At 44.0% G+C, this 27,424-nt stretch overlaps 2 protein-coding genes across 2 annotated transcripts in view; one reads left to right on the top strand and one right to left on the bottom strand.

Moving 5' to 3' along the window:
* The window catches only part of ASPH (aspartate beta-hydroxylase), a 215,430-nt gene extending 196,445 nt beyond the window's left edge, over window positions 1-18,985 (top strand). The window contains exons 22-24 of the mRNA XM_032316775.1: window positions 4,943-5,034; window positions 5,385-5,518; window positions 17,548-18,985. Coding sequence (XP_032172666.1) covers window positions 4,943-5,034; window positions 5,385-5,518; window positions 17,548-17,698 — 377 coding nt within the window. The 3' untranslated portion in view covers window positions 17,699-18,985. The remainder of the gene's footprint in view (window positions 1-4,942; window positions 5,035-5,384; window positions 5,519-17,547) is intronic.
* A 747-nt stretch (window positions 18,986-19,732) lies between these two features.
* Window positions 19,733-27,424, bottom strand: part of CLVS1 (clavesin 1) — a 179,900-nt gene continuing 172,208 nt past the window's right edge. Inside the window, exon 6 of the mRNA XM_032316770.1 lies at window positions 19,733-21,526. Coding sequence (XP_032172661.1) covers window positions 21,439-21,526 — 88 coding nt within the window. The 3' untranslated portion in view covers window positions 19,733-21,438. The remainder of the gene's footprint in view (window positions 21,527-27,424) is intronic.

Raw genomic sequence — 27,424 nt, 5'->3', positions numbered from 1 at the left:
TATGTAGGCTTAACCAAAAAGTCCACCACGTGCTAATTACTATATTAGAAAGGACCTCCCCAGAGCTTCATTTGCTCCACGGCGTGGAGACAACGTTGCATGCCAAAATGGGATCCCCCTGGGTTGGAGATGATAAAAGACCAGAGTGACAGACAATGAAATTAGTGTCTGTGCTCTTCAAGAAGAGGAAGTGCTGGGGCGCCTGGGTGGCTCAGTTGGTTAGGCAACTGCCTTCGGCTCAGGTCATGGTTCCGGAGTCCTGGGATCGAGTCCCGCATTGGGCTCCCAACTCCATGGAGAGTCTGCTTCTCCTTCTGACCTTCTCTGCTCTCATGCTGTCTCTCACTCTCTCTCTCTCACATAAAAAAATAAAATCTTTAAAAAAAAAAAAAAAAGAATAGGAAGGTGCTACACATTCAACCTAACATTCCTTGGGCTGAAGCCAGGCTCCGGCACATACACGGGGTCCCAGTATGTGTGTATTCGATGAGTTAATACATCAATCTATCCTGAAAATGAGGAGCATTGAATTTGGGCTTTAAGGTTTTTAAGGTTTTTCCTTATTCTCTTCCTGGAAAATCTGATCATCCTGGGTTAACAATAGCTATCCAAAAATAAATCCATTTTGAAGACCACTCAGTACGTGTGGCACACACTCAGCTGCACTGAATACACTGGGAGACCAAGCAGTGGGTTTACATTAAAGGACAAATAAGCAGTTGTTTATCTCACTTACGCTTTCCAAATGGTTTACTCGAAAAAGAAGAGCCACTTCAGTAATACTTTCAAGGATACATCCATCAGCAGAGAGAGCACATGATTTTTCGGCTTTTTTGCCAACAAGATTTTTTTTTCAGGGAGCTACAAGGTCAATAGGTGAACAGCATGCTGATTTTATCTATTAGAGTCTCACTAGAATGTATGAGTTCTCTTGGCCTCAAGCGTTCATTCAGGAGTTCATCTGATGCCTCAGTTTCATTAACATACTCACGCTTCCTAGAACAAGGCTGCAGAAAAGCAGGCATCCTGGCAATAATTTCCAGAACCAGAGTCTCTGCGAATAGCAGGTGCTCTGATAAAGTTGAAATCTGCAAAGCATTTTAGGGCAGAGGAAAGTATTAAGCAAGCAAGAAAATAAATAATGGAGACAAGATTTGGGTGAAGGCAACATTTTGACTTGAAATTTTTGCATCTTTTTAAAAATGTTTTAGTTGTGGCAAAATATATTCCTGAAGCTGTAATGTGTGATATTTTCACTTGTATTATTTCCAGAAAATGACTGCATTTCTATCTTGATTTCCATTTTGACTCAAAATGATTGAGCTGTATGTGCATTTTGGGTGAGGGCTAAAACAAGCTGGTGTTTTCTAATTAGTTGCAGTTAATTAAATAGAAATTAATTTTTTTTGTCATAAGAGAATATAAGACACATAGTTTCTCTTTTAGGAAGTTTCATTAAGGTTCTTTGTGGCCTTCTGTTGGTGGTTCCAGGCTTCTGGGAGGAATCCAGTAATGTCTTTCAGAAGCAAATTCATAGTTTAAAGAATTTTGAAGACAACTGGTAGCACAGCTTGTATAGAAGTAGGATGGGGCCCCTGACGGCAGATGTTCTCCCAGGTGCTTGGCTCAAAGCTGGAGAGAATCCTGTGGCAGGAGGGGTTGGGGAAGAGTGAGGAAGAGAAGCAGCATGGCATTTCTTATTCATGCTAAGAGCTCAGGCTCGGATATAGAGGCCGATGAATATCTGATTTAGTTAATACTAAAGAGATTGTCTTGTTCTAGTTAGGAAAGGACGCTGCTGGAGAGCTAAAGGCCTTAAAGCTGTGGCTAGAGGTTTCATTTTTCTCCAAATGGTAGTGGGAATTGTAGTGGTTCTCCTGGTTGCATAATCAGGACTGAAGAATATTTATTCCTTTTTAAATGGTCAACTTTTGGGGGTTGGAGGAAAAGGAACCCTCTAACGTAAATTATGGTTTTCCCCTACAAATGCGTTTTCAGATTACTAAGTGAATGTTATAGAATATCTATTTTTCTCATTTATTAATTATCACCAACAGTGAACACTAAAATATTTTGTTAGCCAATATGCCATACATGTGCAGTCATTCTTTCTTCCAGCGCCAGAAGGGACAGTGCTGACCAGTCTCAGTAGCCTTTCTGGATGAGCTCAGACTGAACCTCTGAATCCTTCTCAACAGCATTCTAGGTGGCCACTGTCGGTTGATCAGAATTGTCATGTTATCCCAGCAGAGCCTTGAAACTAAAAAAGATATAACCCAAGACCTTTACAGACACCTGGGTGGCTCAGTCAGTTAAGCATCTACCTTCAGGTCAGGCTCTCTGCTTAGCAGAGAGTCTGCTTCTCTCTCTGCCTTTCTCCTGCCTCTGCTCTCTATCTCACTCTCTCTCTCTCTCTCAAATAAATAAATAAACTATTTTAAAAAATGGAATGTAACAACAGTTCCATGGTGCTCACCATGAGCCAGGAACCACTTGACATACTTAAAAGGACTCATCTGATGCCTACAACACCTGGTGACGGAGGTACGATTCCTATTGTATTTTAGAGAAGAGGAACCGAGGCACAGGGAGGTCACACAATTAGTGGCACAGCAGGAATTCCAGCCAAAGTGAACCCAGAGTCCGTGTTCGTAACCGTGACCCAAGTACCCATGACCTAAAACCACCACCCCTCCATTACATGCTTTATTATTATATAACATAGGATTATTTTGTAGTGAAAAAGCAGTACCATTATCACCTACTAGATAATTGTCAGATCTCCCGAGAGTACTCACCGATCCCAGTAACAATCCCCTACTCGAGGCCCTAATTTCATTATCCTTTTTTGGATGAGGATCTGAGGCGCAGAGACGCACAGACACGTTCCCATCACACAGCTACCAACTGGTGCAGCCAGGCCTCCACCCCGGGATTGCTGGTCTCCCAGACCTGCGCTTTGAAGCATCATTTACCATTTTGTCACATCATGGAGTAGAAAGCAGCTGCGAGGAACGGAGGAGGAAACTGTCGAGCAGCTGAATTCAGGGTGGATTTCCCTGTGTAAGGGAAGGCATGGGAAGCAGGCTTAAAAATACTTTCTGAGGGGGCGTCTGGGTGGCTCAGTGGGTTGAGCCGCTGCCTTCGGCTCGGGTCATGATCTCAGGATCCTGGGATCGAGTCCCGCATCGGGCTCTCTGCTCAGCAGGGAGCCTGCTTCCTCCTCTCTCTCTCTCTCTGCCTGCCTCTCTGCCTTCTTGTGATCTCTCTCTGTCAAATAAATAAATAAAATCTTTAAAAAAAAAAAAATACTCTCTGAGGACATAAGCAGGCATCTATTTGGTCAGACTGGCATTGATCTTTCAGCTCACCAGGGGTACTCCATTAACCCCTAAAAACAGCAACTAACATTTTGCTCAAGGGGCAAAAAGTTTACTTAGGAAAAACTAATATACGTATTAATGTTGTGTTCTAAAACACTGAGGTCCATCTGAGGAGAATACTTTTAAGTTGCCTACTTTGTAACTCTCATTTTATTCTCCGTGTATGATTATCTTAGGACACAACCAACATTAGGTAAGATTAAATTCAGCTTTAGACGTAGCAGCCCCTCGTTAGAATCTTGAGTAGGGAATTAAAATTTTTCTATCTTTAAAAAAAAATCCATTGTTTTACTCCTACTAAGAGCAAATAATTCTGTGTACCTTTCTGAGCACGTCTTCCCTAAGACACAGTTATTCTGTCAGTGGTGAGGAAATCTGCACAGTCGAGGATGTTTAAGACTGTGTCCCAAAATCTGGGTTCCCAACACAGCTGGTCATAGAAAACGTCATCCCTCATCATCTCTCGTTACCATCTCTTCCCCTCTTTTCTTAAATCCTCTACTTGATTGACATAGAAAGTATGATCTGTACAATGAAAAATATATTAAATTCCAATTTAAAATGTTGCAGGTAACTCTTTGATATAGTCCTAAAAAGGCATTTTTAGGTTAGAAATATAAGCTATTTTTTTCCCTTACAGACTCTGCTATGATTGCTCTAAAAAATTACCACAAACTTAGAGGCTTTAAAATGACACAAATTTGGGGTGCCTGGGTGGCTGGGTCAGTTAAGCGCCAGTCCTCAGGTCAGGTCAGATCCCAGGGTCCTGGGATCAAGCCCACCTCCAGGCTCTTTGCTCAGTAGGGCGTCTGCTTCTCCCTGTCTTCCCTGCTCACGCTCTCTGTTGCTATCTCTGCCTCTCTGTCCCAAATAAATAAAATCTTTTTTTTTTTAATGACACAAATGTATTAAATGTACAGTTCTGGAGGTCAGGAGTGAGCAGTGGTCTCACTGAGCTTAAGTCAGAGTGCCCTCCATGCTCTATTACGTCTGGAGGCTCCGGCTTCTAGAATCTGCCCACATTGCCTGGTTTGCAGTTGCTTTCCATCTTCAAAGCCAGCGATGGCCTGTCGGGTCTCATCCTGTATCACTGCCTCCCTCTGCCCCGTTGAAAGACTCTTTGATTACATGGGGGCCCATCCAGTTAATCCAAGACAATCTCCTTAATCTCCTAATCTCAGGTCATCTGATTAGAAATTTCAGTGTCATCAGCAATCTCTGTTTCTTCTTGCCATATAGCATAACCTACTCATAGGCTCCTGCTTACAACACAGACACCCTTGAGGGGGCCATTATCCTACCTGTCACAGGGAGAAGAGTAAATATTCAACACTCACCTTGCCCAGCAGACAGCCTTAGTCAAATAGTCTGACACTGGGTGGAGATTTCTGGTCCTTGTTCTGCCCGTCACTGTCTGTGACACTTTGTCTTCTTGTGTTTGTTTAGCCTTCTCATTCCTAGTGAGGGTGACAGTACAGATTGCGTCTGGTCAAAACGGGACGAGTTAAAGTTTTACTGTGATTTGTTTCTAACAATGATTTTATCATGTCTTGTTCTAGGAAGAAAAAATGAAAATGCCTGTAAAGGAGCTCCTAAAACCTGTTCGTTACTAGATAAATTTCCCGAGACAACAGGATGCCGAAGAGGACAGGTACCAAGCGTGTCTTCAGTCACGGGAAGGACACAGTTCGTTATTAGGAACAAGGGAGCGCTGACCTTTATGACGAAGTCATTACTGGCCCAACGAAGGCGTCTTTTTTCACTTTTTAACGAAACCCAATTTTTTGTGGTCCATGTCAGAATGGAGGGCAGGAAATGTTCAGTGTTAGCGCTTGGTAGAAAATGAGAGTCCTTATCAAAGCAGTAAGACAAGAACATAAATTCTGAGTCTTAACAAAGGTCCAAATTCAAATGGACATGAATTTTATCCTGTCACTTGAACTGAGCACTTCCTCTACCCCTCCATAAACGGATGACCGGTTTGTTCTGTTTTCTGCGCAGATCAAATACTCGGTCATGCACCCGGGAACGCACGTGTGGCCGCACACGGGGCCCACCAACTGCAGGCTCCGAATGCACTTGGGCTTGGTCATTCCCAAGAAAGGCTGCAAGATCCGCTGCGCCAACGAGACCAAGTACGTCTCCCCATCACTGTCCCTCTTACCATCTCCGGGGCTGAGTGTTCATCACAAGCGATCTGTGTTCACTGGGCTTATTTCTCTTCCTTGTAACTGAAGGAGGCTGGGATGGGTGACATCCCTCTGGAGTCGAGCCTGTGCCCATGTTTGTGTTTTCTGCTAGTCTAGAGGCACCCCCTCATTCTAGGGCTGCCCTCCCTAATCATTCCTCCCCACTCCACTCTCAATTCAGTGAAGAGCCTCCTCGCTTTTCTTTCTAGACGGGCAGACTTGCATTCAGCGTTAGCTATGTCATCCCGAGCCCTGCTTCTTGCTCTGCACCTTGAGTGGTTGGTTCCTCAATGCAAAGAGTCCCCCTTCCTGAAGAAAATACTTTGGTTTTTTCCTCGAAAGGAGGCAGTGTGGTGCAACAGAAACAGGCTGCCTGTTTCCAGCCCAGCTCCGGCACCTAATCCTGCATAACCTTGCCCAGTTCCTTAATCCACCGAGTCTTCGCCTCTTTCCTTATAAAATTGGCACTGACGCTCTCTGCTTTTCAGGATTGTTGTAGGATTAAATGAAATAATGCACACACGGCACGGAGCCCACATCTAGCGGCAGTGGGACCTGGTGAATGTTAGGCCCTTCTCCCCATGCCTTTCACTGTCTTAATAGAATGTATATGGTGTATATTCTCCATAATCCTATTCTTTATCTACCATTGTTCTTTATCAATTAGCATATGTTCACCTACTTTCTACGAGCTGTAGGCTCGGAGACCAAGTTGTTGTCTTCTTGGGCATTTGTCATGGTCCTCAGTAGATGGAGGGGCTGTTTGTGAATCATTCGTTTGGTTATTGGCAGAGACCTGCCCACCCTGGACCGGGATGGCAAAGATTCAAAGTTGAATCTGATGGGGGGGCCTTTCCCTGCCAGACGTGGCTTATCAGGGACGTAGTACAGGCTCAGATGTTGTGAGTCATAAGAGAGGCAGAGATAAAAATGCTACAGATGGGCCAGTGGGCAAGTAGCTCATTTGCTGCTGGGGTTTGAGAATCTTGACAGCAGTGATTTTTAAAGACAGGAAGGCTTGGAAATCTAAAGCTGGGAGAAAAGGGCATTGCAGTCTAAAAGAACAGGATCTGCAGAGGCACAGAAACCAGAAACTACGGGCACATGTGAAGAAGACGGAGTGATTTCTGCAACCAAGAGTGTAGATACTGTCTTGTAGGTAAACCGTTAAAACACGTTAAAATTTTCAAGAGTTGATTTGGATGTACACCCATTCACATCAGATAGTATCAAACAAAACGGGGTTAGGAATGTGCCCAGACAGTAGGTGGAGGCAGGGTTTCCATAGAGAAGATGCTGAAGTGAAGCAAAGATTCAAAGCAAGTATTTGACTGGGTACAGTGTAAGTGGCTGCCTTGTTTGGGGGTGGCTGGTTGGCTGTTTGTGACTGGCTGCGCTTCACCTCACCTTCTCAGAGTCCAGGGCACTGACTGGCTTAGGCTTTGGTTGGCTGAAGTAGCTCTCCAGGACATTGGAGCCACCCCCTTGTTTACAGTCTTCAGCAGCACATGCAGAATTAGTCGGAAAGTAAACGAGTGGAATAGAAGTGCAATCATACAAGGCTTCGAATACCAGCGAGTGGGATCCGAGCTTTGTCGGGAAGATATTCTAGAAGCCATGGGGGAAAGTGTGGGGAAAACAGGAAGAACAGTTAACAGCTCGTCACAGCAGCCCACCCAAGAAGAGCTGGCCTCGGGATGCTGGGAACAAAGGGAGCATAACAAGCAGGTGCGGGAGATATGAAGACTAACTCAAGTGAATCCCAAGGGCGCTGCAAGGGCGGGGAAGTTCAAGGTGACTTGGCGCTGTCCATTTTGGTCAGTAGGAGCCTGTTGATGCTTTAGCAAATACTCAGATCTTGGGGGGTGTGAGTCAAGTTCAGGGAAATGGATAGTGAGTTCCGTGTTTGTATACATTTGATTTAAGTTGCTGTGGGAACACAGTCGTGGAAACATTCAGGAGGTGGCTGGATATAGCTGCCTGGAGCTCAGGAGAGAAGTCAGGTCTGGACATAAAAGTTCAAGGGACAGATTTAGCAGGATGTTCTGGAGGAAGCTTGAGATGCCATAAACACATCCACACATAGAAGGCGGAAAGACAAAGGAGAACCATCAAAGAGACGGAGCAGCAGAGGCCAGAGCTGGCAGGACCAGGACAAGAATCAGAGGTAGCTGAACAGGGAGTGGTTCCTCCCCAGATGGAATGGATCTTATCAAGCCTTTGGGAACTCCATTTGGGTCTGCAGGGTGTCTACCCAAGGGAAGAAGGGTGAGGACACGGTGGGGAACCCCGGGAATACGGAGAGAATGCTGGGGAACAAGATCAAATAACCATGGGCAGTGAGGATGGCAAGAGCACCAGGCCTGTTCCTTGAGTACTGCCTCGTGCTTATAGACTTGTTTGTTGTCTCTGCCTCCGTCTCTCCTTCCCTCCCCCTTCCTCCTCCTTTCATTTTTTTTTTTTTTTTTAATTTCCAATCTGTCCTGCTTATAGATACTTTGGGAAAAATCACTAGACAAAAGTCAATTGAGAAATAGGTAGAGAGAAGGCCAGGCAGGCCCCGATCCTAGTCATCAGAGGCCGTGAGGCAATGGAAACCCAGGCTGAGGGCACCTCTGTGGCGGCAAGAAAGGGGAACAGGTGGGCAATGCTGGAGGCTTAAACAAGAAGCCAAGCAGGGCTCTCACCGCCAGCGCAACCATGGGACAGGGGTCCCAGAAGCACATGCATAGTGTGCCCTCCTCCCCCAGACTCCCAGCAAACACTCAGTGACGGCGCTTGACAGAGGAGGGGACTGCCAACCCCTCCCCTCAAGCCGGAAGCCTGATTAGGTGAACTGTCTTCACCTACCGGAAGGAGCCCAAGCCCTGCCACTCACGTGGAGGGTGCGCTTGAGCAGGAAGGTTAACCCAGCAGCCCCTCCATTTCCACTGTACTAAAATACAAGCGACCTCACGTGACAGGAAGTTCCTGTTGATAACCATAACTTGCTGGTTGTGGATTTTGTGTGATTATTAATAAGGACTTTCCACCCACCTGCCAAGAGTTGGGCCAGGATGGTGGTTTTGTTTTGTTTTCTTTTTTGAATTTTTACCTTAGGAGATTCTCTGTGTCCTCCTTTGGTATTTTGATTCTTTCTTGAGGTTGCCAATTTATTTTTTTTTTAATAGTTTTTTTGTTATGTTAGTCACCATAGGGTATATCATTAGTTTTTGATGTAGTGTACCATGATTCATTGTTTGTGTATAACACCCAGTGCTCCATGCAATATGTGCCCTCCTTGATACCCATCACCAGGCTCACCCATCCCCCAACCCCTGCCCTCTGAAACCCTCAGTTTGTTTCCCCGAGCCCATAGTCTCTCATGGTTCGACTCCCCCTCTGCTTCCCCCCGCCTTCATTTTTCCCTTCCTCCTCCTAATGTCCTCCATGCTGTTCCTTACGTTCCACAAGTAAGTGAAACCACATAGTAACTGACCTTCTCTGCTTGACTTGCTTCACTTAGCATAATCCCCTCCAGTCTTATCCATCTCAGTGCAAAAGTTGGGTTTCATCCTTTCTGGTGGCTAAGTAATATTCCATCATGAATATGGACCACATCTTTTTTACCCATTTTGCAGAGGATAAACACTTCTGATTCTCTCGGCCCTGGAGATCCCATAAGCATCAGTGCCTTTTCTCCTCATCATGATCGCTGCTCAACCCCCTTCTCTGTGTCCCTTTTCTTGTTGTTTATATTGTGTTAAGTTCTCATCCTCAGTTAAGCCTTCACTCAAGGGTGATTGGGTCAGGTGAAGTACTTTATTACAAAAACAGTGTTTTTCCTAAGAGACATGGGTCCATTAAAGTACTCTGTAATGCTTACAGTGAAAATGGCTAGATATCTGAAGAGGAGACAGGCAGTTTCTAAACTCTGAAGACAGAAAGACCATATCAGGAAACCAGGAAATTTCATGCTGTTATTCTAGAAATACTATTAGTGTGGAAAGAGAAACACATACACCAAGAAATCAGGCTTCCTTGTGCTAGGCAACAGGAAGCAATTTTCAGAGCCTCTCCACTTTCGAAAGAGTAGTTTACTTGTAACAATTTGTGCTTTGCTGTTCTCAGGTATTAATAATCACATCACTGTTTCTCCGGGGCTGTGTGAGTCCTGCTAGCACCCGTGTTGTTTAAATAGTCCATCCCTGCGAAACATAGTGCAGCAATTGTTATCTGAAGATGAGCTTGCAGGAGGCAGCCTTTTATCAGTATAAATAAAATGATCATTTAAAATTCATAAATGCCCTCTGACTGTAAAACTGATGTGTGATGCACATTCCTTGTACATTATTTGTAAGACACAGAGAAGCATGACAGGAAAAAGCCAATATTATTTTTGATCTGGATACTCAGAGATATTGCCCACGTTTCTCAATACCTGCCTATGTATGATTCGTGAGGAGGAGGAGTAGGAACACGGGAATGATAAAATGCGTGCTTGCTTGCGAAGTGGCTCCAAGGATACCATGCACATTAATTTATCAATCTTCATGACTATCCTAAGGTATTATTAAAATTCCTATTTTACAGGGCGCCTGGATGGCTCAGTCAGTTAAGCGGCTGCCTTCGGCTCAGGTCATGATCCTGGAGTCCGGGGATCGAGTCCTATGTTGGGCTCCCAGCTCCATGGAGTATCTGCTTCTCCCCCTGACCTTCTCCCCTCTCATGCTGTCTCTCACTCTCTCTCTGTCAAATAAATAAATAAAATCTTAAAAGAAAAGATTTTATTTATTTATTTGACAGAGAGAGAGCAATCACAAGTAGGCAGAGAGGCAGGCAGAAAATGGGGGGTAAGCAGGGTCCTCACTCAGCAGAGAGCCCAATGTGGGGCTCGATCCCAGGACCCTGAGATGATGACCCGAGCCTATCCATATCTATTCTGGGCTTTGGGGGTTTTGGTGAGGGTGGTTACAAAATTAAGATCGTCCTGTTCTTAAAAGGTGATCACTGTGAATGCTGGTTTTCATTCCAGATAGCAAGGTATTAAGCAGAGAAAGTAGCTGGAGAGTCTCGACTTTGGGCCATTTGTGTCGCCCCTGACAGGCCGTGCTTTGCAGTCTGTCAAATGAGCTCATTTATGACCTGGATCCAAAGCTGAATGAACTTGAGCCAGTGGATAAACATGCCACTGGCAAGTGGCAGCTAATTTTTACCCTCACGGCATGGCCAAGTGGTTTGAGCTTTGGACGATCCCAGACAGGAATTCTTTGTACTGACTCTCCCAGAGGGCATCTAGGATGTGCTAGAACCAGGCTGCAGGAAAAAAAATGAGTCTCCATGTGGTTCTCCTAGAGACCCAGCATTATTGCCTACAAATGGCCAGCCTAAAATACTAGACAAGACCAATACACACCAGCTAAATGGGCGTCAGCATTCGCGTCAGCATTGCAAATTGGCAAGAAGCCATTTAGTTCCCCTCTCCATGGCTGTAGAAATAATGGCCCTCTACCATAACACACTTCAAGTAGTTTATAGCATTTTTTTTCACTAATCTCTCAAGTTTCTAATTAGGAAGATCCAGGGGAAGGCCCACTAAAATATTAACAGTAAGAGAAAGACTTAATTTTTTAGAGCCACCATGAGTTGTTCATAGGCAACGTTTGTTTGGTTTTTATAAAGTATCCAAGAAAATCAAGTCTTAAGATTTTTCCCGGAATCCTAGCTCTTCTGTTTCACAAAACAGAACGATCTTCCATCTTAACCATAACGTGACCATTCAAGTGTGCCCATCTGGGGTTGCAGGTCGAGTATGGCCTTTTAACCAGATAGCTTTCCAGAAGGTTTGTTATTGAATAGGTAATGTTTTGCCCTCTTTCTTCCTTTCCTTGAGCAACTTGGTGAATTAAAAACATCAGAGGAGTCTTCCTAATCCCCGTTCTGGTTGGCACAGTGTGTTGACAGCATTCGTCCACACACATACCCAGCGACACGCCCACAGGAAATGGCGGGTCCCACACGGAATACGAATCCTGTATATTTTGTCTGTTGAACTGATCGTTGAGAAATTGGAAAGTTGGAATCCATTTTGCAATGGCAATATGAAATGATGTGGTGGTTCCTGGGCCAGCCCTCCAAATCTTTTACCTCACGATCTTTATACAACTTGCATAACCTGTCTGAGCCTTCATTTTGTCTGTGAGATGGGAAAAGAATCAAATCATATCTTTCTGTGGCTTTGAGTTTCAAAGCAATCCATAGGGATGCCCTCAGGACTGTATTTATGGAGTACTACATGCCGGGTGCACTCAGCGTACTTGTCTTTTACTGTCCTGTTGTTTGGTTGCTGCAGAAATTGGGACTTTTGTCCCTTACATTCCAGGGAGTGAGACCAAGCCCTCTTCCACCATTGGAGAAGGTTCATATAACCTGGAGTGAGCACTCTGACAGGGAGGGGGTGGAGCTCTAAGGAGTCAGGGGACAAGATAGGAAACCAAGGGTGTGCAGAGCCCGAGCTGGTGCAGGGACGGTACAGGTACAGTTGGAGACTGTGGTTTGATGAGCATGGGGCCCGGAGGGGCGCTGGAGAAAGGGGGACCAGCAGGAGCACAGCTGATAGCTCCACCCCACCAATTCCTGCATCTCTCCTCTTCCTCTCTGTGCCCCTACCCTGGAACTAGAGGTACTTGGGGAGTGGGCAGTGGCATCCCTTCTGAGGTCCTATGAGTTTTCTTTTGCCTTTTCTCTTTCTTTGTCCTTTTTTTGACTTTCTCAGCTATGAGACAGAGCCTTCTGCTACTGTTTGAGCTGGGACCCAAGACGGGGAAGCCACAGAGGCAGCCACAGGGTGGGCAGGAGGGCATAATCTGGAATCCCCAGGCCTCTGTGGAGAGGAGAGAAGCCCCATGGCAGCCTGGTGGGGGCTCTTCCGTGAGGGGCTGGGAGATAATGCTATAGGTCCATACGTACACAATCTGTTGGGAAGAGGGCCTCTTAGTGAAGTTAGCCATCTTTTATTGGAATTCATATTTTGACATTAAATAAAATAGCAAATACTAAACCCATTTCTCAGATGAAAGCTTGTTGAGTATATCCTGTGAAATGTAATATGAAGACTAAAGCCCTAACCTATAGCTTAGCTCAGAGAATTAAAGAGAATTTTAGAGCTGAAAGGAGCCTTAGATGCCATCTTATCCACCTCTGTCATTGCACAGATGGGGAAACTGAGGCCCCTACTTGAAGTGCTTTATCACATGGCTACCTGCAGCTGTCAGAACGAGAACACAGGTGCCGTAGACTCCAGAAAAGTGCTTTGTTCCAGATAGATAGATAGAGAATGTGTGTGCGAATGTTTTTGTCTGAATGTGTTAGGAAGAAAGAGAGAAGAGTTTTACGTTTCAATTCTAGGAGGTGCCAGGATTTTTAATGCAGTCAGAACTGAGAGATTTCAGTAGATCAGAATTAATAAGCACTGTGTTAAGTAGCCTCATTCCTTAGCTCTTTGACCCTTTTCTGTATTCTACTCAGCTTTTTCAATGCCTCACAGGCCACCTCACTGCAGCAGCTCCCAGCACACAGAATATCCCCTAGTCTTGATCTAAACCTTGATCTAGATCTTGAGTCAAAGTTTGGGCTCTGATGAAGCAAAGCTAGCGACTTTCTGCTTCTTTCACAGAATCACGGTATCAGGCAGACATCCAAACTTGCTTCCATATGATTCCTTTGCAGGAAACTTAGAACCATGTCCCTTGCCTACCTCAGAACATTTTAGCAAAGATCCCTGAGATATGACCAATAAAGTTTTTAGGTGGAAGACTCTGTAAGCACCTAGTAGCATTATTAATGTTGATGACAATTCCGTGACACAATTCTGGTTGTTAGGTTCTACTGCCACCAGTCTATCGGGATCGTTAACTACAACTTGAGAAATTGAGAAATCCTATGATATCACTTTGTCTTTGGCCAGATAGTCTCGTATACTTTGCAAACCAGGGAGAGGCATTCTTCTTGTAGTGGTAAGAAACTCTGAAGGCCGGAGGAAGTAGCTCTCTGGGGAGAAGGTACAGTGTCCCCGCTCCAGTCCTGCTTTTCTGAATCCTCAGAGAAGGGCCATGGGAGCACCGTCAGGAAGCTCAAAGGCAACTCTGAGAAATCTTTTCTTCAGAGGGAGCTTTTCATGTCATACTTTGAGTATAATTTAATCTCACGTGGTAGAGCTTTGCTCACAAAGCCAGTGGCCTGAATACTGTTTCTTGGGCTTGCAAGGATTAGTCTTTGTGATTTGGAAGAGAACTAAAGACCTTTGACTTCTTTAGCTCTATCTTGTTTGGTGGAAAGCCATCTCTCTCTTCTTAACCCCAGTCACTCAGCCTGCATGTTGCTTGGATGAGGTTTTATTGTTCTTTGCTTTGAGTTTAATGAGGGCTGCACTTTTTGTCACTTTAACTCTCAGTAAGTGATGGAAAGACAGTAGTTTTGAAGTATTCAAAAGGAATCTACATTAAATGATTGGGTATCTTTGCTGTTTTCTGGGAAAATGTAGGAAAGAAAATGGAAGGGCAAATAGAAGATAATGGGACACGCTTCCCCATGAGTTTGATGGCCCTAAAAGAATCCAACTCTCTGGAATACCTCCTAGATTTTTTTGTTTAAAAAAAAAAAAAGTGGTTTGGGGGTACCTGGGTGGCTCAGTCGGTTAGGCGTCTGATCTTCATTTCAGCTGAGGTCATGATTTCAGGGTCCTGAAATCGAGCCCTGCATCAGGCTCCACACTCAGTGCAGAGTCCCCTTATCCCTCTCCTTCTTCTCCTCCTCCATTCTCTCTCTCTCTTTCTCTCTCATAATTAAATAAAATCTTTTAAAAAATTGTTTCATCAGGACATTTGGCTTTCTTACACTTATCAGAATCTAGTGAAAAAATAAAATTTTGCACAACCTAGAATTTTCTTTGGGTATTTAAATTACTTCCTATATTTTAAGTAGATTCTGGAGTCTCTGCCACTCAGAAAACCACTTGAGAACCACTTGTCATTGCAGTCCAAGTGTATACTGCAACTTCTGTGGAAGATTTTTGATATCTCACCCACCGCCTTGCAAGATTTTCAGTCTTCTCAAATGAAGGCAAATCCATAGTGCATGAAGCCAAGGGTTTTTTTGTTTGTTTGTTTTTTGTTTTTTTTTTAAGATTTTGTATATTTATTTCAGAGAGAGCAAAAAGTGAGAGAGAACAGAGGGAGAGGCAGACTCCCGGCTGAGCAGAGAGCCCGATGCAGGGCTCAATCCTAGGACCCTGAGATCATGACCTGAGCAGAAGGCAGACATTTAACCACTGAGCCACCCAGGCGCCCCACCAAGGTTATTTTTGATAACATTATACCACCCCCATGCATTATCACCTCTTTCATCTTTTCCCAATTTCTTCCTGTATTTTTCTTCCTCCTTTGTTCTATGTTCTCTACCGTTAATTGAGTATTTTCTATGTGCTGGTCATATGCTAATCCTCACATCATCTATGCTGATAAAAACACAAAGGCTCATGGGTGCTGAGCAACTTGCCCCAGGTCACGTTAGTAGTAAATGACAGAGCTCAGAGATTTAAATCCACTTCCCTTCAGGGCCATAATTTCTCCGTTGCACTCTGCTGTTTCTCTCCCCTTCTACCACATGCTCCGCTTTGCCTTTTCCTTTTTTTTTCCTATTTCATTTGTGGTGAAACACACAGAATGTAACATTTACTGCCCTATTTCTAATGTACACACAGTTCAGTGGTGTTACATACGATCATATCATGCTGCCATCGCTGGCCCCCGTCCTTTCACAGGACTCTTCATCTCAGTGAAGCCCCATGCACTCTAAACCACAACTCGCCATTGTTCTTTCTATCTGTGTGAATTTGGCTACTCTGGATACCGTCTCTGAGTGGAATCACACAATATTTGTTCTTGTATGAGGGCTTTATTTTACATAGCAAAAGATCACAGTATCCATGTTGTAGCATTGTCTGGATTTCCTTTTTATGGAGGCCAGAATAATATTCCATTGTATGCATATCCCACATTTTGTTTACCCATTCATTCATCAGTAGACCCTTGGGTTGCTTCCACCTTTTGGCTACAGTGAGTATAGCTGCTGTGCACATGGGTGTCCTGCCTTTCCCTCTTGAAAGCGCCCCCCGCCATCTTTTGCCTATATTTAGGCTTGTCCATGGTACCCATAGACATTGCATAGTTCCGCCAATAACTCCAAGACGTAGAAAATCCCCACCAAACTCTGTAAGCTGTGAGTCATTTCATTTCTTTTTTCTTTTCATTTTTTTTTCCTCATTTTAACTTTGCCCTTTTTTTCCAAGTTGGTTTTTGCATTGTAATAATACATACTCTGTCATTTGTATCTGTATCTCTATATTTCTTGGTTACACTTGGATGGAACTCCAGTAGAACCCTTTGGTCCTTAACTTACAGAAGAGTAAATTAACTCTTCATACAGAAGAGTTAAGCAGCCCCTGTTTATTGAATGCAAGTATCAGGCTAGGCATGTGGGACAGCGTGTAGAGTGGGTCAGTAGCTGACGTGGAGGTTCTCAATTCCAAGGAACTCGTAACTTGCAAATATTCATTACTTTATCATTTACTTTAAATAACTTAGAAATGCTGTTGTCAGATTAATGCAATATGTCTGGGACAAATTTGCCTCTCACCTCCTATCACCACGCCACCATTTGGCAATGACTGGAGATAGTTTTTGTTCTCGTGATTTGGTGGGAGAACACAAGCTACTGGCTTCTAGTGTGTAGAGGCTAGAGCTGCTGCCAAACATACACAGAGCACAGGATGACCCCCAACAGCCAATTATCTGATCCCAGATGTCCCTAGTGCCAAGGTTGAGAAACTCTGCAGTATGACATATTACCTAATTTACTATTGATTAATCCCCTAGTAATGAGCATAAAAAAGATACAAATATTATTTCTGAAGGCAGATTTCCTTATGATAATGCAGTAACTTGAAATCAAGGTAGCATTTTCCATCCTATAATTTTAATTATTTGCTAATCCCTGACATAAAATTTCAAATGCCTGAGTGGAATTTGCATATCTAAAGAAAGTTTCCTGGTAAAAACTTCATCTTAAAGACAGAACTCAGCATGTACCATATTGGCAATAATGTCTATTTTAACAATAGGAGAACAGTAGCACCAGCAATAAGCTTTCTTTAGATTAGAAAGGCACTGTGTAATTGCCCCTGCACATTTCTCTCTTGACTGCTTTATTTAGACGAGCACAATATTTAGGTCTTAGCTCCTCTGCATATATCTTACGACGTAATGCTGGAGGCCCTGAAGGATGTTTCTCGTGGCTTTGACTTAAAATATTCCAGTGCACCTCCAGTGCACTTGCACTGCAGGTGACATTCAAAATAGAAACAAAATTCATTCCCAATCTGCCCTTCCATAAAATGGAACTTTCTTTTATAAAATGGAAGGCCAGCAAATGGAAGGGGTTGAGCAAATCCCTTGGAGATGCGACGGCCCCATGCCAGGGAGCATACAAGGCACTGAGAAGCCTGAGCCCAGGTGCTACCCACAGGTCTAGACCACTCTCTGAAAGGCCAGGGAGGATAGCATGCAGTCACTGACCAGGAAGTCCCCTTGGGCACGAGCAGCCCTGGCACACCTTTGCCTGCTTGCCTGCTTGCCTGCCTCAACAAGCCTCACCTATGCTTGGACCAAGAATAATGGCAGGGCCTGTGATAAGGTGACAATGATAAGTCTGCCCTTATCATGAGTGGCCTGCCCTTTGCACACTCTCAGGGATGGGCTTTGAAAACCATATTCATGGTAAAGATCCTGAAATTCTTTCCTAATCACCAAGGGAAGAATCAATCTTGGCTCCGTGTTCCAATTTCCTGGTCAGATCCCACAGGTTACCGTGAAAGTGCCCATCTCCACATATCCAGGGATTGACTCTCAGACCTCTGAATTCGTGTTTTTCTGTTCCAGGACATGGGAAGAAGGCAAGGTGCTCATCTTTGATGACTCTTTCGAGCACGAGGTGTGGCAGGACGCCGCGTCTTTCCGACTGATCTTCATCGTGGATGTGTGGCACCCAGAGCTGACACCCCAGCAGAGACACAGCCTTCCTGCGATTTAGCATGTCGTGCAGGCTTGGGACACACTGGAGAGAGGCTGCCTGCTGGCTCTCTCTCCTTGGGTGTGGGGACAGAGGTTCCAAGTTTGAGGGCCCATCATTCTCTTGATGGGCAGCTCTCCCAATTCTAAGGCTCCTCCTAGGGTTAGAAGACACTAAATGGAATATTTTGCCTTGCTGCAGTTCATGTTGAAAGCCCCCCACTGTCCTTCATCCCATGACAGCACCCATCATCTGATGCCGTATTTGCGGTGAAGACGTGAGAGCTTCTGCCTTGTCAGCCAAAGATATTTTTCCCCCTTTGAAGAGGCCTCAGTCAGTGTACAATGAGAATTCGTATAGAAACTGTGAATGGATCACTTCAGTTTGTAATTTTTCTATGCAATTATATTTTTCTAGGGTATCTAGGCCATGTTTTTCATCATGTACCACTACTTTTTTGTTGAGTTTAATAATAAGCTGTATAAATGCTTTACTTCTAGATGGCTTAATGGTGACTTCCCTCTTGAACTCAGAATTCCTCTTTTAATTCTGTTTAGTAAAAGACACTCATAAAGAAGCAATTTTATTTTCCTAATACCAAGGGGAAGGATGTAATTACGCTGATGTCTGTGAACTGTACTGCTTCCCACCCACTGGGTCTGTTTGCTTTCTTATCTTCATTGAGAGCCATTGTCTTAATGTCTCTCCTAGCCATGCAAATGGTGGAGATGCTGTCTTTCTAAGAGGAGCTTTTCACACTGAAACAGGACACAGAGTCATTTTATATTGAGTCACAAAAGTGTCACCAGTAAATTTTTTTAATGCCAAGAATTAGAACTGGAAAAAAAAAAAAGTAACATTACTCAAAGAAAAATTTTCTCTCGGGATGAGGCAGACAGGCAACTGCCAGGACATCTGGCTCCTTGGGCTCTTTGGCATCTGAGACAGGCCCCGAATCCAGAGTCTCTTTGCCTGTTGTAAATCCCTGTACATGGATTCCCATCACAGTTTTATAAAAATATGAAGGATGGCAGAGCGGAAGCCCGAGAATGCCAGGATCTTGGTCCTGGGTTCAGGATCACCTTCTTCTCTGAAAGAGTTCGAAAGACTCTTCTCTTTCCCTGGCTTGAGAAACTTCTGCCATTCAAATAGAGCTTAGAAGTAGCATTTGTTATCCACAGGTTAGCTCTAATCTTACCCACAGCATAGAAACAACTGTTGGAAAAATGGGCTTGCCTACTTATTCCAAAGATGATCAAATTATTAATTTAGAAGGACATTAATGTATTAAATATTTCATGTTTCCAATCAAACTAGACATGTTACATATATGAATGTAAGGATGCTCGTGCACCTGAATTTTAAGCCAATATGAACAAAAATGCTGAAGAAATGACAGGTTATCAGATTTCATTCATCGGTAGAAAAAACACTTGTGCTTCCTTTCCATCTAAGGACAAGGAGGATGATTTATCTCTTTTAAAAAGAGTTCTTTACCACTGAAATGTACCCTTTTTGCTTGACATTAGCTTCCAGGTAGAAGGGTTTGCAAAATATTTGTCCTGTTCCCTTCTGTTTTGCCAAAAACAGTCCCACTCAAATAGATGAAGAAGCATGTGAGGAAAGTCTCCAAATTAATGACCACAGTCCAGAAGAAAAACCAAGCTCTTGAAAAATCAAAAGGAGTTTTGTCCTTCAGTATTTATTGAACAGAAGAAATGACTGACAAAGGACAATACAATCCAATGCTCATGTAATAACATTCATGTCACTTCTTGAATTTGGTTCTCAGATGTATATTGCATACACATAAAGAAATTTAAAGTATAAGTTGTCAGTGTTAAATCATCATCTTACATTCATTTAATGAAGTCATGGCATAGAGTAAAAACTAGCTCTTAACTTAATAATTATAATATGGTATTTAAAATCAGGTCACTACAGTAGGATTCTCTATATTGCCAATTGAAAAGCCAAAATTATTACTGTTGCAAAGTGTTGGCAATAATTGATTCCGGTAGCATTTTAAATACTTGGATCCCACAACTGTTTTATAAACCCAGTCATAACATGGATTTTCTAATTCACTTTAATTCTTTATCTTTCTTCTCTATAGAATTCCATATGGAATATAAGAAAAGTGTTTCAGTCACTGCATGGGTAGAGTTATCTCAGTGTTACTGTTTTGTTATTTGAAATGTCTACACAAAACGAATGGGTTTTATGTATACCATGATCCAGTTGGTCAAGAAATTTTATAATTCTATTTCGATTTTATTTCAAGGGTAGAATACAAAAATTACATCTCTTATTCTCCTCTGCCAGTAGAAAACAAATTAAAACACTAGATTCATTGAGAAAAAGATGTAATAAATGGTTAAGATTAGTAATAATAATATCTACCTAGGTTGATTATGGCCAGTTGAATCACCTCTTTTCTTTGAATTTTAAGTTAATCCTCCCAAGTCTTAAAACATAAAATCATATTTTTCTGCCCAACTAAAATATCTTTTATTTGATACTGAGCACCAACTGGTCATGCTGACTAATGCTCATGTCATGTGGATGGCTGGGAAGATATGAGATGCCTTAAACACAAACGGGTTTTGGGAAACGTGGCACGAGTAAGGATATCCTATCCTGTGTTACCTGTTTATCTCTATTTAATTTCCTTGGAATGGATAGTTGGGGACTCCCATTTCTAAGGAGAATAGACAAAGAAATAAAATGATCTTTGGCATTTTATCCCGCATTCCTAATCTTCTCTTATTGTCAGTACTTGCATATTTAGCCATCATTAAGGGTCTTCCTCCATGATTGGTACCTACCCTCTCAGCAACAGCCAGCTCCGGTCTCCATACCTTTAACTGGTTGGGAGAGGGTGGGGAGGGAGTGGGGGGCATTAAATGCTTTCGTAGCACTTTTCTTGCCTGTAGTGACCCAAGTGCGGTAATTTGAATGAATCCATTAATCACTGACATGTGTTTTCGATGAATCCCCACCCCTCCCTCCACAATCTCATGTTGCCTGTGGAAAGTCACGTTATTAAGATGAAATAATCGTATTTCAGGTTGTGTGTGTCTTTTTTTTAAGCCAGATCATGGTAATCAGCTGGTGGCCTGACAAGAGATGTGACATCAAAATTGTTCTTGCAGGTTCTCAAAACAAGCGAACTCTGTGAAGAACGAGACCTACAAGGACATGCCCTTGGACTGAACAATCCGATGCTGGTGATGAGGTCAAAGAAAATAATTCACTAAGAATGGAAATGACTTGAGATACTACTGTCTTGGGGCTTTGCACTACGTTGAGCTTGACATTTGGGTCTGCACAGTTTCCTTCTCATATATCTACTTGGAAATGCACTTAATCTTAAGTCACAAAACTGAGAGTGGGTCTCTGTGGTACCTCAGAAAAATCCTGGCACTAATGTGGTGTATGCATCAAATTTAGTTTTCTTTTTTGCAGTTCATTTAATACCATAAATATGGGGGAGGGGGAATCGTGTTGACATGACTGCCTTGCTTCACCTCCAGTCCCCTCACCAAAAAGAAAAAAAAGAAAAAAATCTCTCAAGTCTTTGTTCAACTTTGGCTGCTCAGACCAATGGCTGGTGACAGTCATCACTAGGTGGCGGGAGTGGAGGGCCTTGTGTCAAGCGGAACGCATGTGTCCCTGTGGGTCAGTTGCGCACACGCGCTTCCTGGGTGGCTGATCCACTGCAGGCTGGCGATCTGCGAGAGCATGGGGTGACTCCGGGTTCAGTCCAGAGCCAGGAGGGGCTGAGTGTTGTCATTCTCTCCCTTCTCCTCATGTTTCAGGGTCCCAGCTTCTACCACGGACTGAGATCTAATAAATGGGAAGGAGAAAAATTCAATTACAGACAATTCACGGTGGCAACAATGTTGGAATCTTGGGCAACATTCAGATTTTATGCTCCCCTTAAGAATCAAAACACTCAAAATAACTATATAATTTTCCTCCTTTTGGTATCTCTCTTTTTCTTGCTTTTTTTTTTTTTTTTTTTTTTTTTTTTTTTTTGCCTTTTATGGGGAGAGGCATCTGAGAATTTTCTTGGCCGAGATCTCTGTCGGTAAAAGCAACATGTGTTCTCGCCACAACTCTGCCCCCCCCACCCCCCACCGGTGTCTAAACATTCTGGGGATCTTGAGATGCATCAAATCAAATAAATCTTGTTGGGAGTTTTTTAATGTTTCCTAATACTTTTTAGAGCCCTTGTTTTTCAATGTCATAGCAAACTATCGTGTGTGATGTTAAGACTATGAGGCATGGAATCAGGTCGGTAAATGCAGACTCTGCCCTTTACTGACTGAAGAGCCCTTGGGCGGGTTTTTAAAATTCTCTGCACCTTTACTCTCTCACCAGCAAATCACAACTATTACCTCCCTTCCACAATTGTTGATAAGGACTGAAACTAGTAATGCTCACAAAGCCTTTGGCATGGAATTTTAGTTAAGAATGCATGGAGCATTCTAGCATCACCATTATTGCAATGATAGTAGTGATCTTTAGTTTCTGATACAGTCCTCTCATACTGGATAATAACAGCTTCTTTTTTGGGTCTACAACGTGGATTGAAACTGAAATTATTTTCCAGCTCATAGAGAGAAGATTATAAGAGATATACATGTGATGAACACTCAATAAATGGTCACATACTTTAAAAAAAAAAAAGTATTTCAAGCCTTAAGAAGATGGTTGGATTTGATAATGTGCAGTAACATGTTCACTCAGGAGCCTGAGTCACCCAAAGCCTCCCCATTCCAAATGTCCCTTGACCGGCTGTTCCAACCCTTGGAGTATCCCACCTGAGAGAAGTGTCTTTGTGTGTCTGAGACTTTGGGCCATGCCTTAGTTCATGCCAACAACATGATTAACTGTGAATGCCTTTTTTGTACATCCGGGTGTGGGGACACACCCTGTCAGTTTGACCTCTCATGGTGGCGGGTGGGGAAAGAGGAGCTGAGGACTGCATGTCTGGGTGACGGGCTCCTCCCCACCCACAAAAATCCTGGACACCAAGGCATGGGTGAATTTCCCTGGTTGGCCACACCTGGTGCATGTTGTCACACGTTGCCGAGAGAATTAAGCTCTGTCAGGACAACTGGGCAGCGTGCGTGTGAGGGGTCCAGAGCACCTGCCATCCACCCAGTGCACCTTTCTCCTTTGCCGACTTTAATCGGTATTCTTTCACTGTAATAAACCATAACTGAGCGTAACAGCTTTGTTGGGGCCCATGAGTCCTTCTGGCAAATTTCTAATCCTGGAGGTGGTCGAAAGGACTCCCCAAACAGTATATAAAAACACTAATACTTGTTTTGTATGAACCTGATATCGATGTAAGTTCTTCACATGTATTAACTTACTTCATTTTCACAACCCTAAGGAGTGGTGCTATTATGATCTCCGTGGCAGAGTGGTTCAGCTGAATGATCTAATGTTCCTTCCACCTCACTGCAAAAATAACTTTCTGCCTGAGATTCTTATCTTCATTCAGGCTGTGTATGTACCACAGAATATTTAAAGAAACTAAGCAGCAAATTCATACAGTTGTCTCCAAACAGTCGATTTTGATGAGAAAAATCAATCCGTCCGAACAGTGCAACTTTAGGTACCAAGCCTAACCTCTGAAAGTGAAATGTAGGGGCACCTGGCTGGCTCAGTCGCTCAGAAGCTGCTGACTCTCAGGTTGTGAGATCACGCCCCATGGTGAACTCTGCACTAGGCTCAGAGTCTCTGAAGATTCTCTCTCCTCCCTCTGCTCCCCCTCCCCCCTCCCCCCCTCCTGCTCTCAAATAAACACATAAATCTTTTTTAAAAGATAAAGTAAAATAGATTCATTTACTCCTGGGACAGGGCAGAGGAAGCCCCAGCTTGGAGTCTATCTCAGTTCTTTCACACGTTTCCTATGCATTTCCTCCTGCTTTAGCGAAGGGCTTGGGTGTGTGTATATGTGTGTGTGTGTGTGGACTGTGGCATAGAGTGATAGATTTATATCAGGAACAGAAAAGCTGAAAGCCTGGGGCGCTTGGGTGGCTCAGTCGAATAACAGGCTGCCTTTGGCTCAGGTCCTGATCTCAGGGTCCTGGGATCGAATCCCGAGTCAGGCTCTCTGCTCAGTGGGAAGTCTGCTTCTCCCTCTCCCTCAGTGCTTTTTCACTCTCAAAGAAATAAATAAGATCTTTAAAAAAAGAAAATCTGAAAACTCAGAATGCATTAAAACAAGTCTGAAGAATACCAGAGGGACACAGCTGCTTCCTCAGCCACTTCCTTCTGGCACATGACAGTTGCCGGCTTTGTCCTTGGGCTCCCGGGAGAGTGGAAGATACTGATGGCTGTCCCGCTTCAGAGATCTTACACTGCACGTCCCTTTTTTCATGCCAGTTGGCTCTATTTTACCACAGGGCCAGGGAATCACAGCCACAGCTAGACAAGACCCCTCAGTGATCCATCGAGACTGACCCAGTAAGGGGTCATGCAGCCTCTTCTTGAATTTCTTCCAACTTGAGAACCTCACTCCTCCATGCCCCTAGAGGGGCAACTCTACTGGAAAGTTCTTCCTTTGGGGGTTAAAGCCTCTGCCTTTGGCTCAGGTCATGATCCCAGGGTCCTGGGATCGAGCACGACATCGGGCTCTCTGCTCAGTGAGGAGCCTGCTTCTTCCTCTCTCTCTCTGCCTGCCTCCCTGCCTACTTGTGATCTCTGTCTGTCAAATAAATAAATAAAATCTTGAAAAAAAATAGTTGGAAGAAAGTTCTTGCTTTCCCTGAACTCAAACCCATCTTTTTGCAGCTTCTACATACTATTTCTGGCTCTGTCTGCTGCGGCCATCAGTGTCCGTGTAACCCACCTGGCCCACAAAATCAGGCTTTAAGTGTTTATCTAGTGCTCTCGTCACCAGCTAGACCGCAAGACCTGCCCTTTCACTGTGCACCTGCTTATAAGCATTGACTTTTGTCCCGCATTTTTCCTTAAGCTCTTCTTTCCAGTTCACTTCTTGACTCAGGCACATAAAACCGGAAACCCCCCCTCCGGTGACATCCACTGCCCTAACAAGACCTCCAGCCTGCCCAGACCACCCAGACCAGCTTGAGCCAAACGCCCTCCTCACATCTGCACAGAAGGGCCATGGAGTGACGTCCAAAACTACCGACAGCTACCTTCCTCTCGTGATCCCAGGGAGGAGCACAAACCTCATTTACAAAACATACAAATTACGGATAGGCGTGTTCAACCTTATGCCCACCCCTACATAGGGTGACAAGGATCTGCCTTTTAAATATTCACCCCAATCCCACCTAAAAGAAGCTTATCTGCCCTTGCTTGGGGAGTCATGCCTTTGGAAGTTATACCCTTGGGATCTCCTTATTTGTTGCAGGTCAAGTTTCCTTTGTGTGACCACTCACCTGGGTGCAGTTTCTACTGGCCACTCACCAAGTTGCAAACTCCCATTGGTTGCATGACACCCTCAGCCCTCTCCCGGCCATCACCGAGGCTAACTGATTCCTCTTGTTAGATTTGCCAAGTTTTCTAAAATTACCCCTGGGACGCTCTCCTGCATCTCTTTATCAACTCGTTGCCCACAAGGTGTCACCTCAAAACGGAGGGAAGTTATTGCTTCCCTTTTTTTCCCCTCGCTGTATGTTTCTGTGGAAGCATAGAAAATGCGCCTAGAATCGCATTAGCCTTTCTGGCACTCAAACAACGTAGCTGAGGAAAATTTAGTTATATTTGCATATGCTGCTGATAAACCATTTCTTTTCCATCTTGAATGTGCGTGGTTGAAGATTCAATTTCTTATTTTTAAATTTGGCTCAGATCTCCATCCTATCTCTGGGTTTTTTGTTTCTGGTTTTTGGGTTTTTTTTGGGGGAGGGGTTCTTGAAAATTGTTATCCATCCAAATCATTGTCTGTGACTTTAACAAGTATTGGATTTGTTTCCAAACTTTCCTCACCCCTATTTGGGGAGTACCTATGGGGGGGAAAAATCTACAAATTGTCAAATATTGAATTTTCAAACAAAAATCATTTATTTTTACTCACTTATAGCAAGAAATGTTTGAGAATGTCTCCTGATATATGCCAGGGATTGTGAGCAAATATTCAGGAACTGTACTTCTCTTGTGGAAATATTGTTTCAGTTACCCAGTGTGAGAGGAACAAACAGATGTGGGGTTACTCTGATAGGCACCCAGAGGAGAGAGTGTTTGGAGGTGAGGCACTAGCTCTAGCAGGACAGGAAGGAAGGAAAAATCTATCATTGGCACAGTGACATCATTCACGGTCCCGGTTCAGATGACCCTCTTCCCTTCCACTTGGAGTCAAATTTAGATCGATGTGATTTCTTTCAATAGCTGTACTGACAGCAGGCACACAAGAATGGAGGCTTTCTTATCTCGGTCAATACACTGTGTGTCTTGGGGGAGCGACGGGTAACAATTGAACAATACGGAGACGCTGAGCGCGAGGGACCGAATGAAACACTTTCTTTCTTATCTGCGTTTCCCCTGATTGAATAGATGACCAGAGCCTTTTTTACTTTTGGCAGGATGTATTCCATTTACCTGGACACACAACAGACATTTGATATAAGGAGCACTCTACACTGTGAGAGAGCAGAAATTCGGAAAACAGAAAGCAAATGTTGCTTTTTTCAAAAAGCTGGTATAAATAAACGAAACCCAGAGAAACACCCTTCTTAAATGTTGCCCTCCGGACATTTAGCAGAGTCAAAGCACTCTGAGAAGACTGATCACCGACTCACTGATAAAAATGTCTCCACCACTTGTACACAGAGGGCTCAGAAATGGTGCGTTTAGCGCTTTAACCCCGGGACTAGCCGCTCGCCTTGCTACTCCCTTGCCCAGGTCACACTTGGAGGTAATCTCTCCATTCAGTGGCTTTGCCAAGAAGCTGAACACTTTCCCAAGACGCTGAACACTTCCACTGACATAAACGTTTTGGACTTTTCTCTGTGGTCCTCTTTGCAACACTGAAAACAAGCTTGACCCCAAGGGCGGACGGGGTGGGGGCGGGGGACCCTGAGGGGGAATCTGAGCTATTTTAGCCCTGATTATCTCAGTGGTGTAGCAGACTACCCTAACAAAGCCTTCCTTCCAGCCTCCGTCGCTGAGTTTTGTTTTCCTGCCGTCCCGTTCGTTCCCTCCCCCCACCCTCTCTCCCATTGCCTCGCCCTTTCTACCCTCTACCTTCTTCACTCCTCCAGTGTGTGCAACTCTCCCCACTCCATATCATCAAAGGTCTCTAGCCATGGTGGAATTTTACGGATTCTGAAGCCAAGTAAATTCCAGAAAGAACAAGATGAAGATGGGAAACATTCACCGTGAGGTGGTCCATTCTGCAAAGACTCATGTTGCATTGAGACTTCTAAGACTTTGTTGCGCTGCTTTGTCTCCACAGCCATCACCACATAGTCTTCTTACGAATGAACTGCCATTGCCTGGCGTTCGCTATGTGGACCCCGGATAAGGGCACAGCAGCTCTGCCCTTCAACCTGCGTCAAGAGTCACAGGAGGCCCGAGAGGTAAGGAGACTTGGAGGCAATTAAGTCAATCCCTCCTTTAACTCAGGTCCTGACCACTTGTTTTCCAGAGACCAACCTCGTCACTTCACCAGGAACGACTCCACAGTCCTGGTTTTACTTCTTAAAATCAAGGATGGCCTTGGTTTTTAGACTAGCCCAGAATTGCCTAACATCCTAGTGA

This window comes from Mustela erminea, chromosome 16 (assembly GCF_009829155.1).
Source record: "Mustela erminea isolate mMusErm1 chromosome 16, mMusErm1.Pri, whole genome shotgun sequence".
Taxonomy (NCBI): Eukaryota; Metazoa; Chordata; class Mammalia; order Carnivora; family Mustelidae; genus Mustela; species Mustela erminea.
This window is presented reverse-complemented; position numbering and strand designations above follow the sequence as displayed.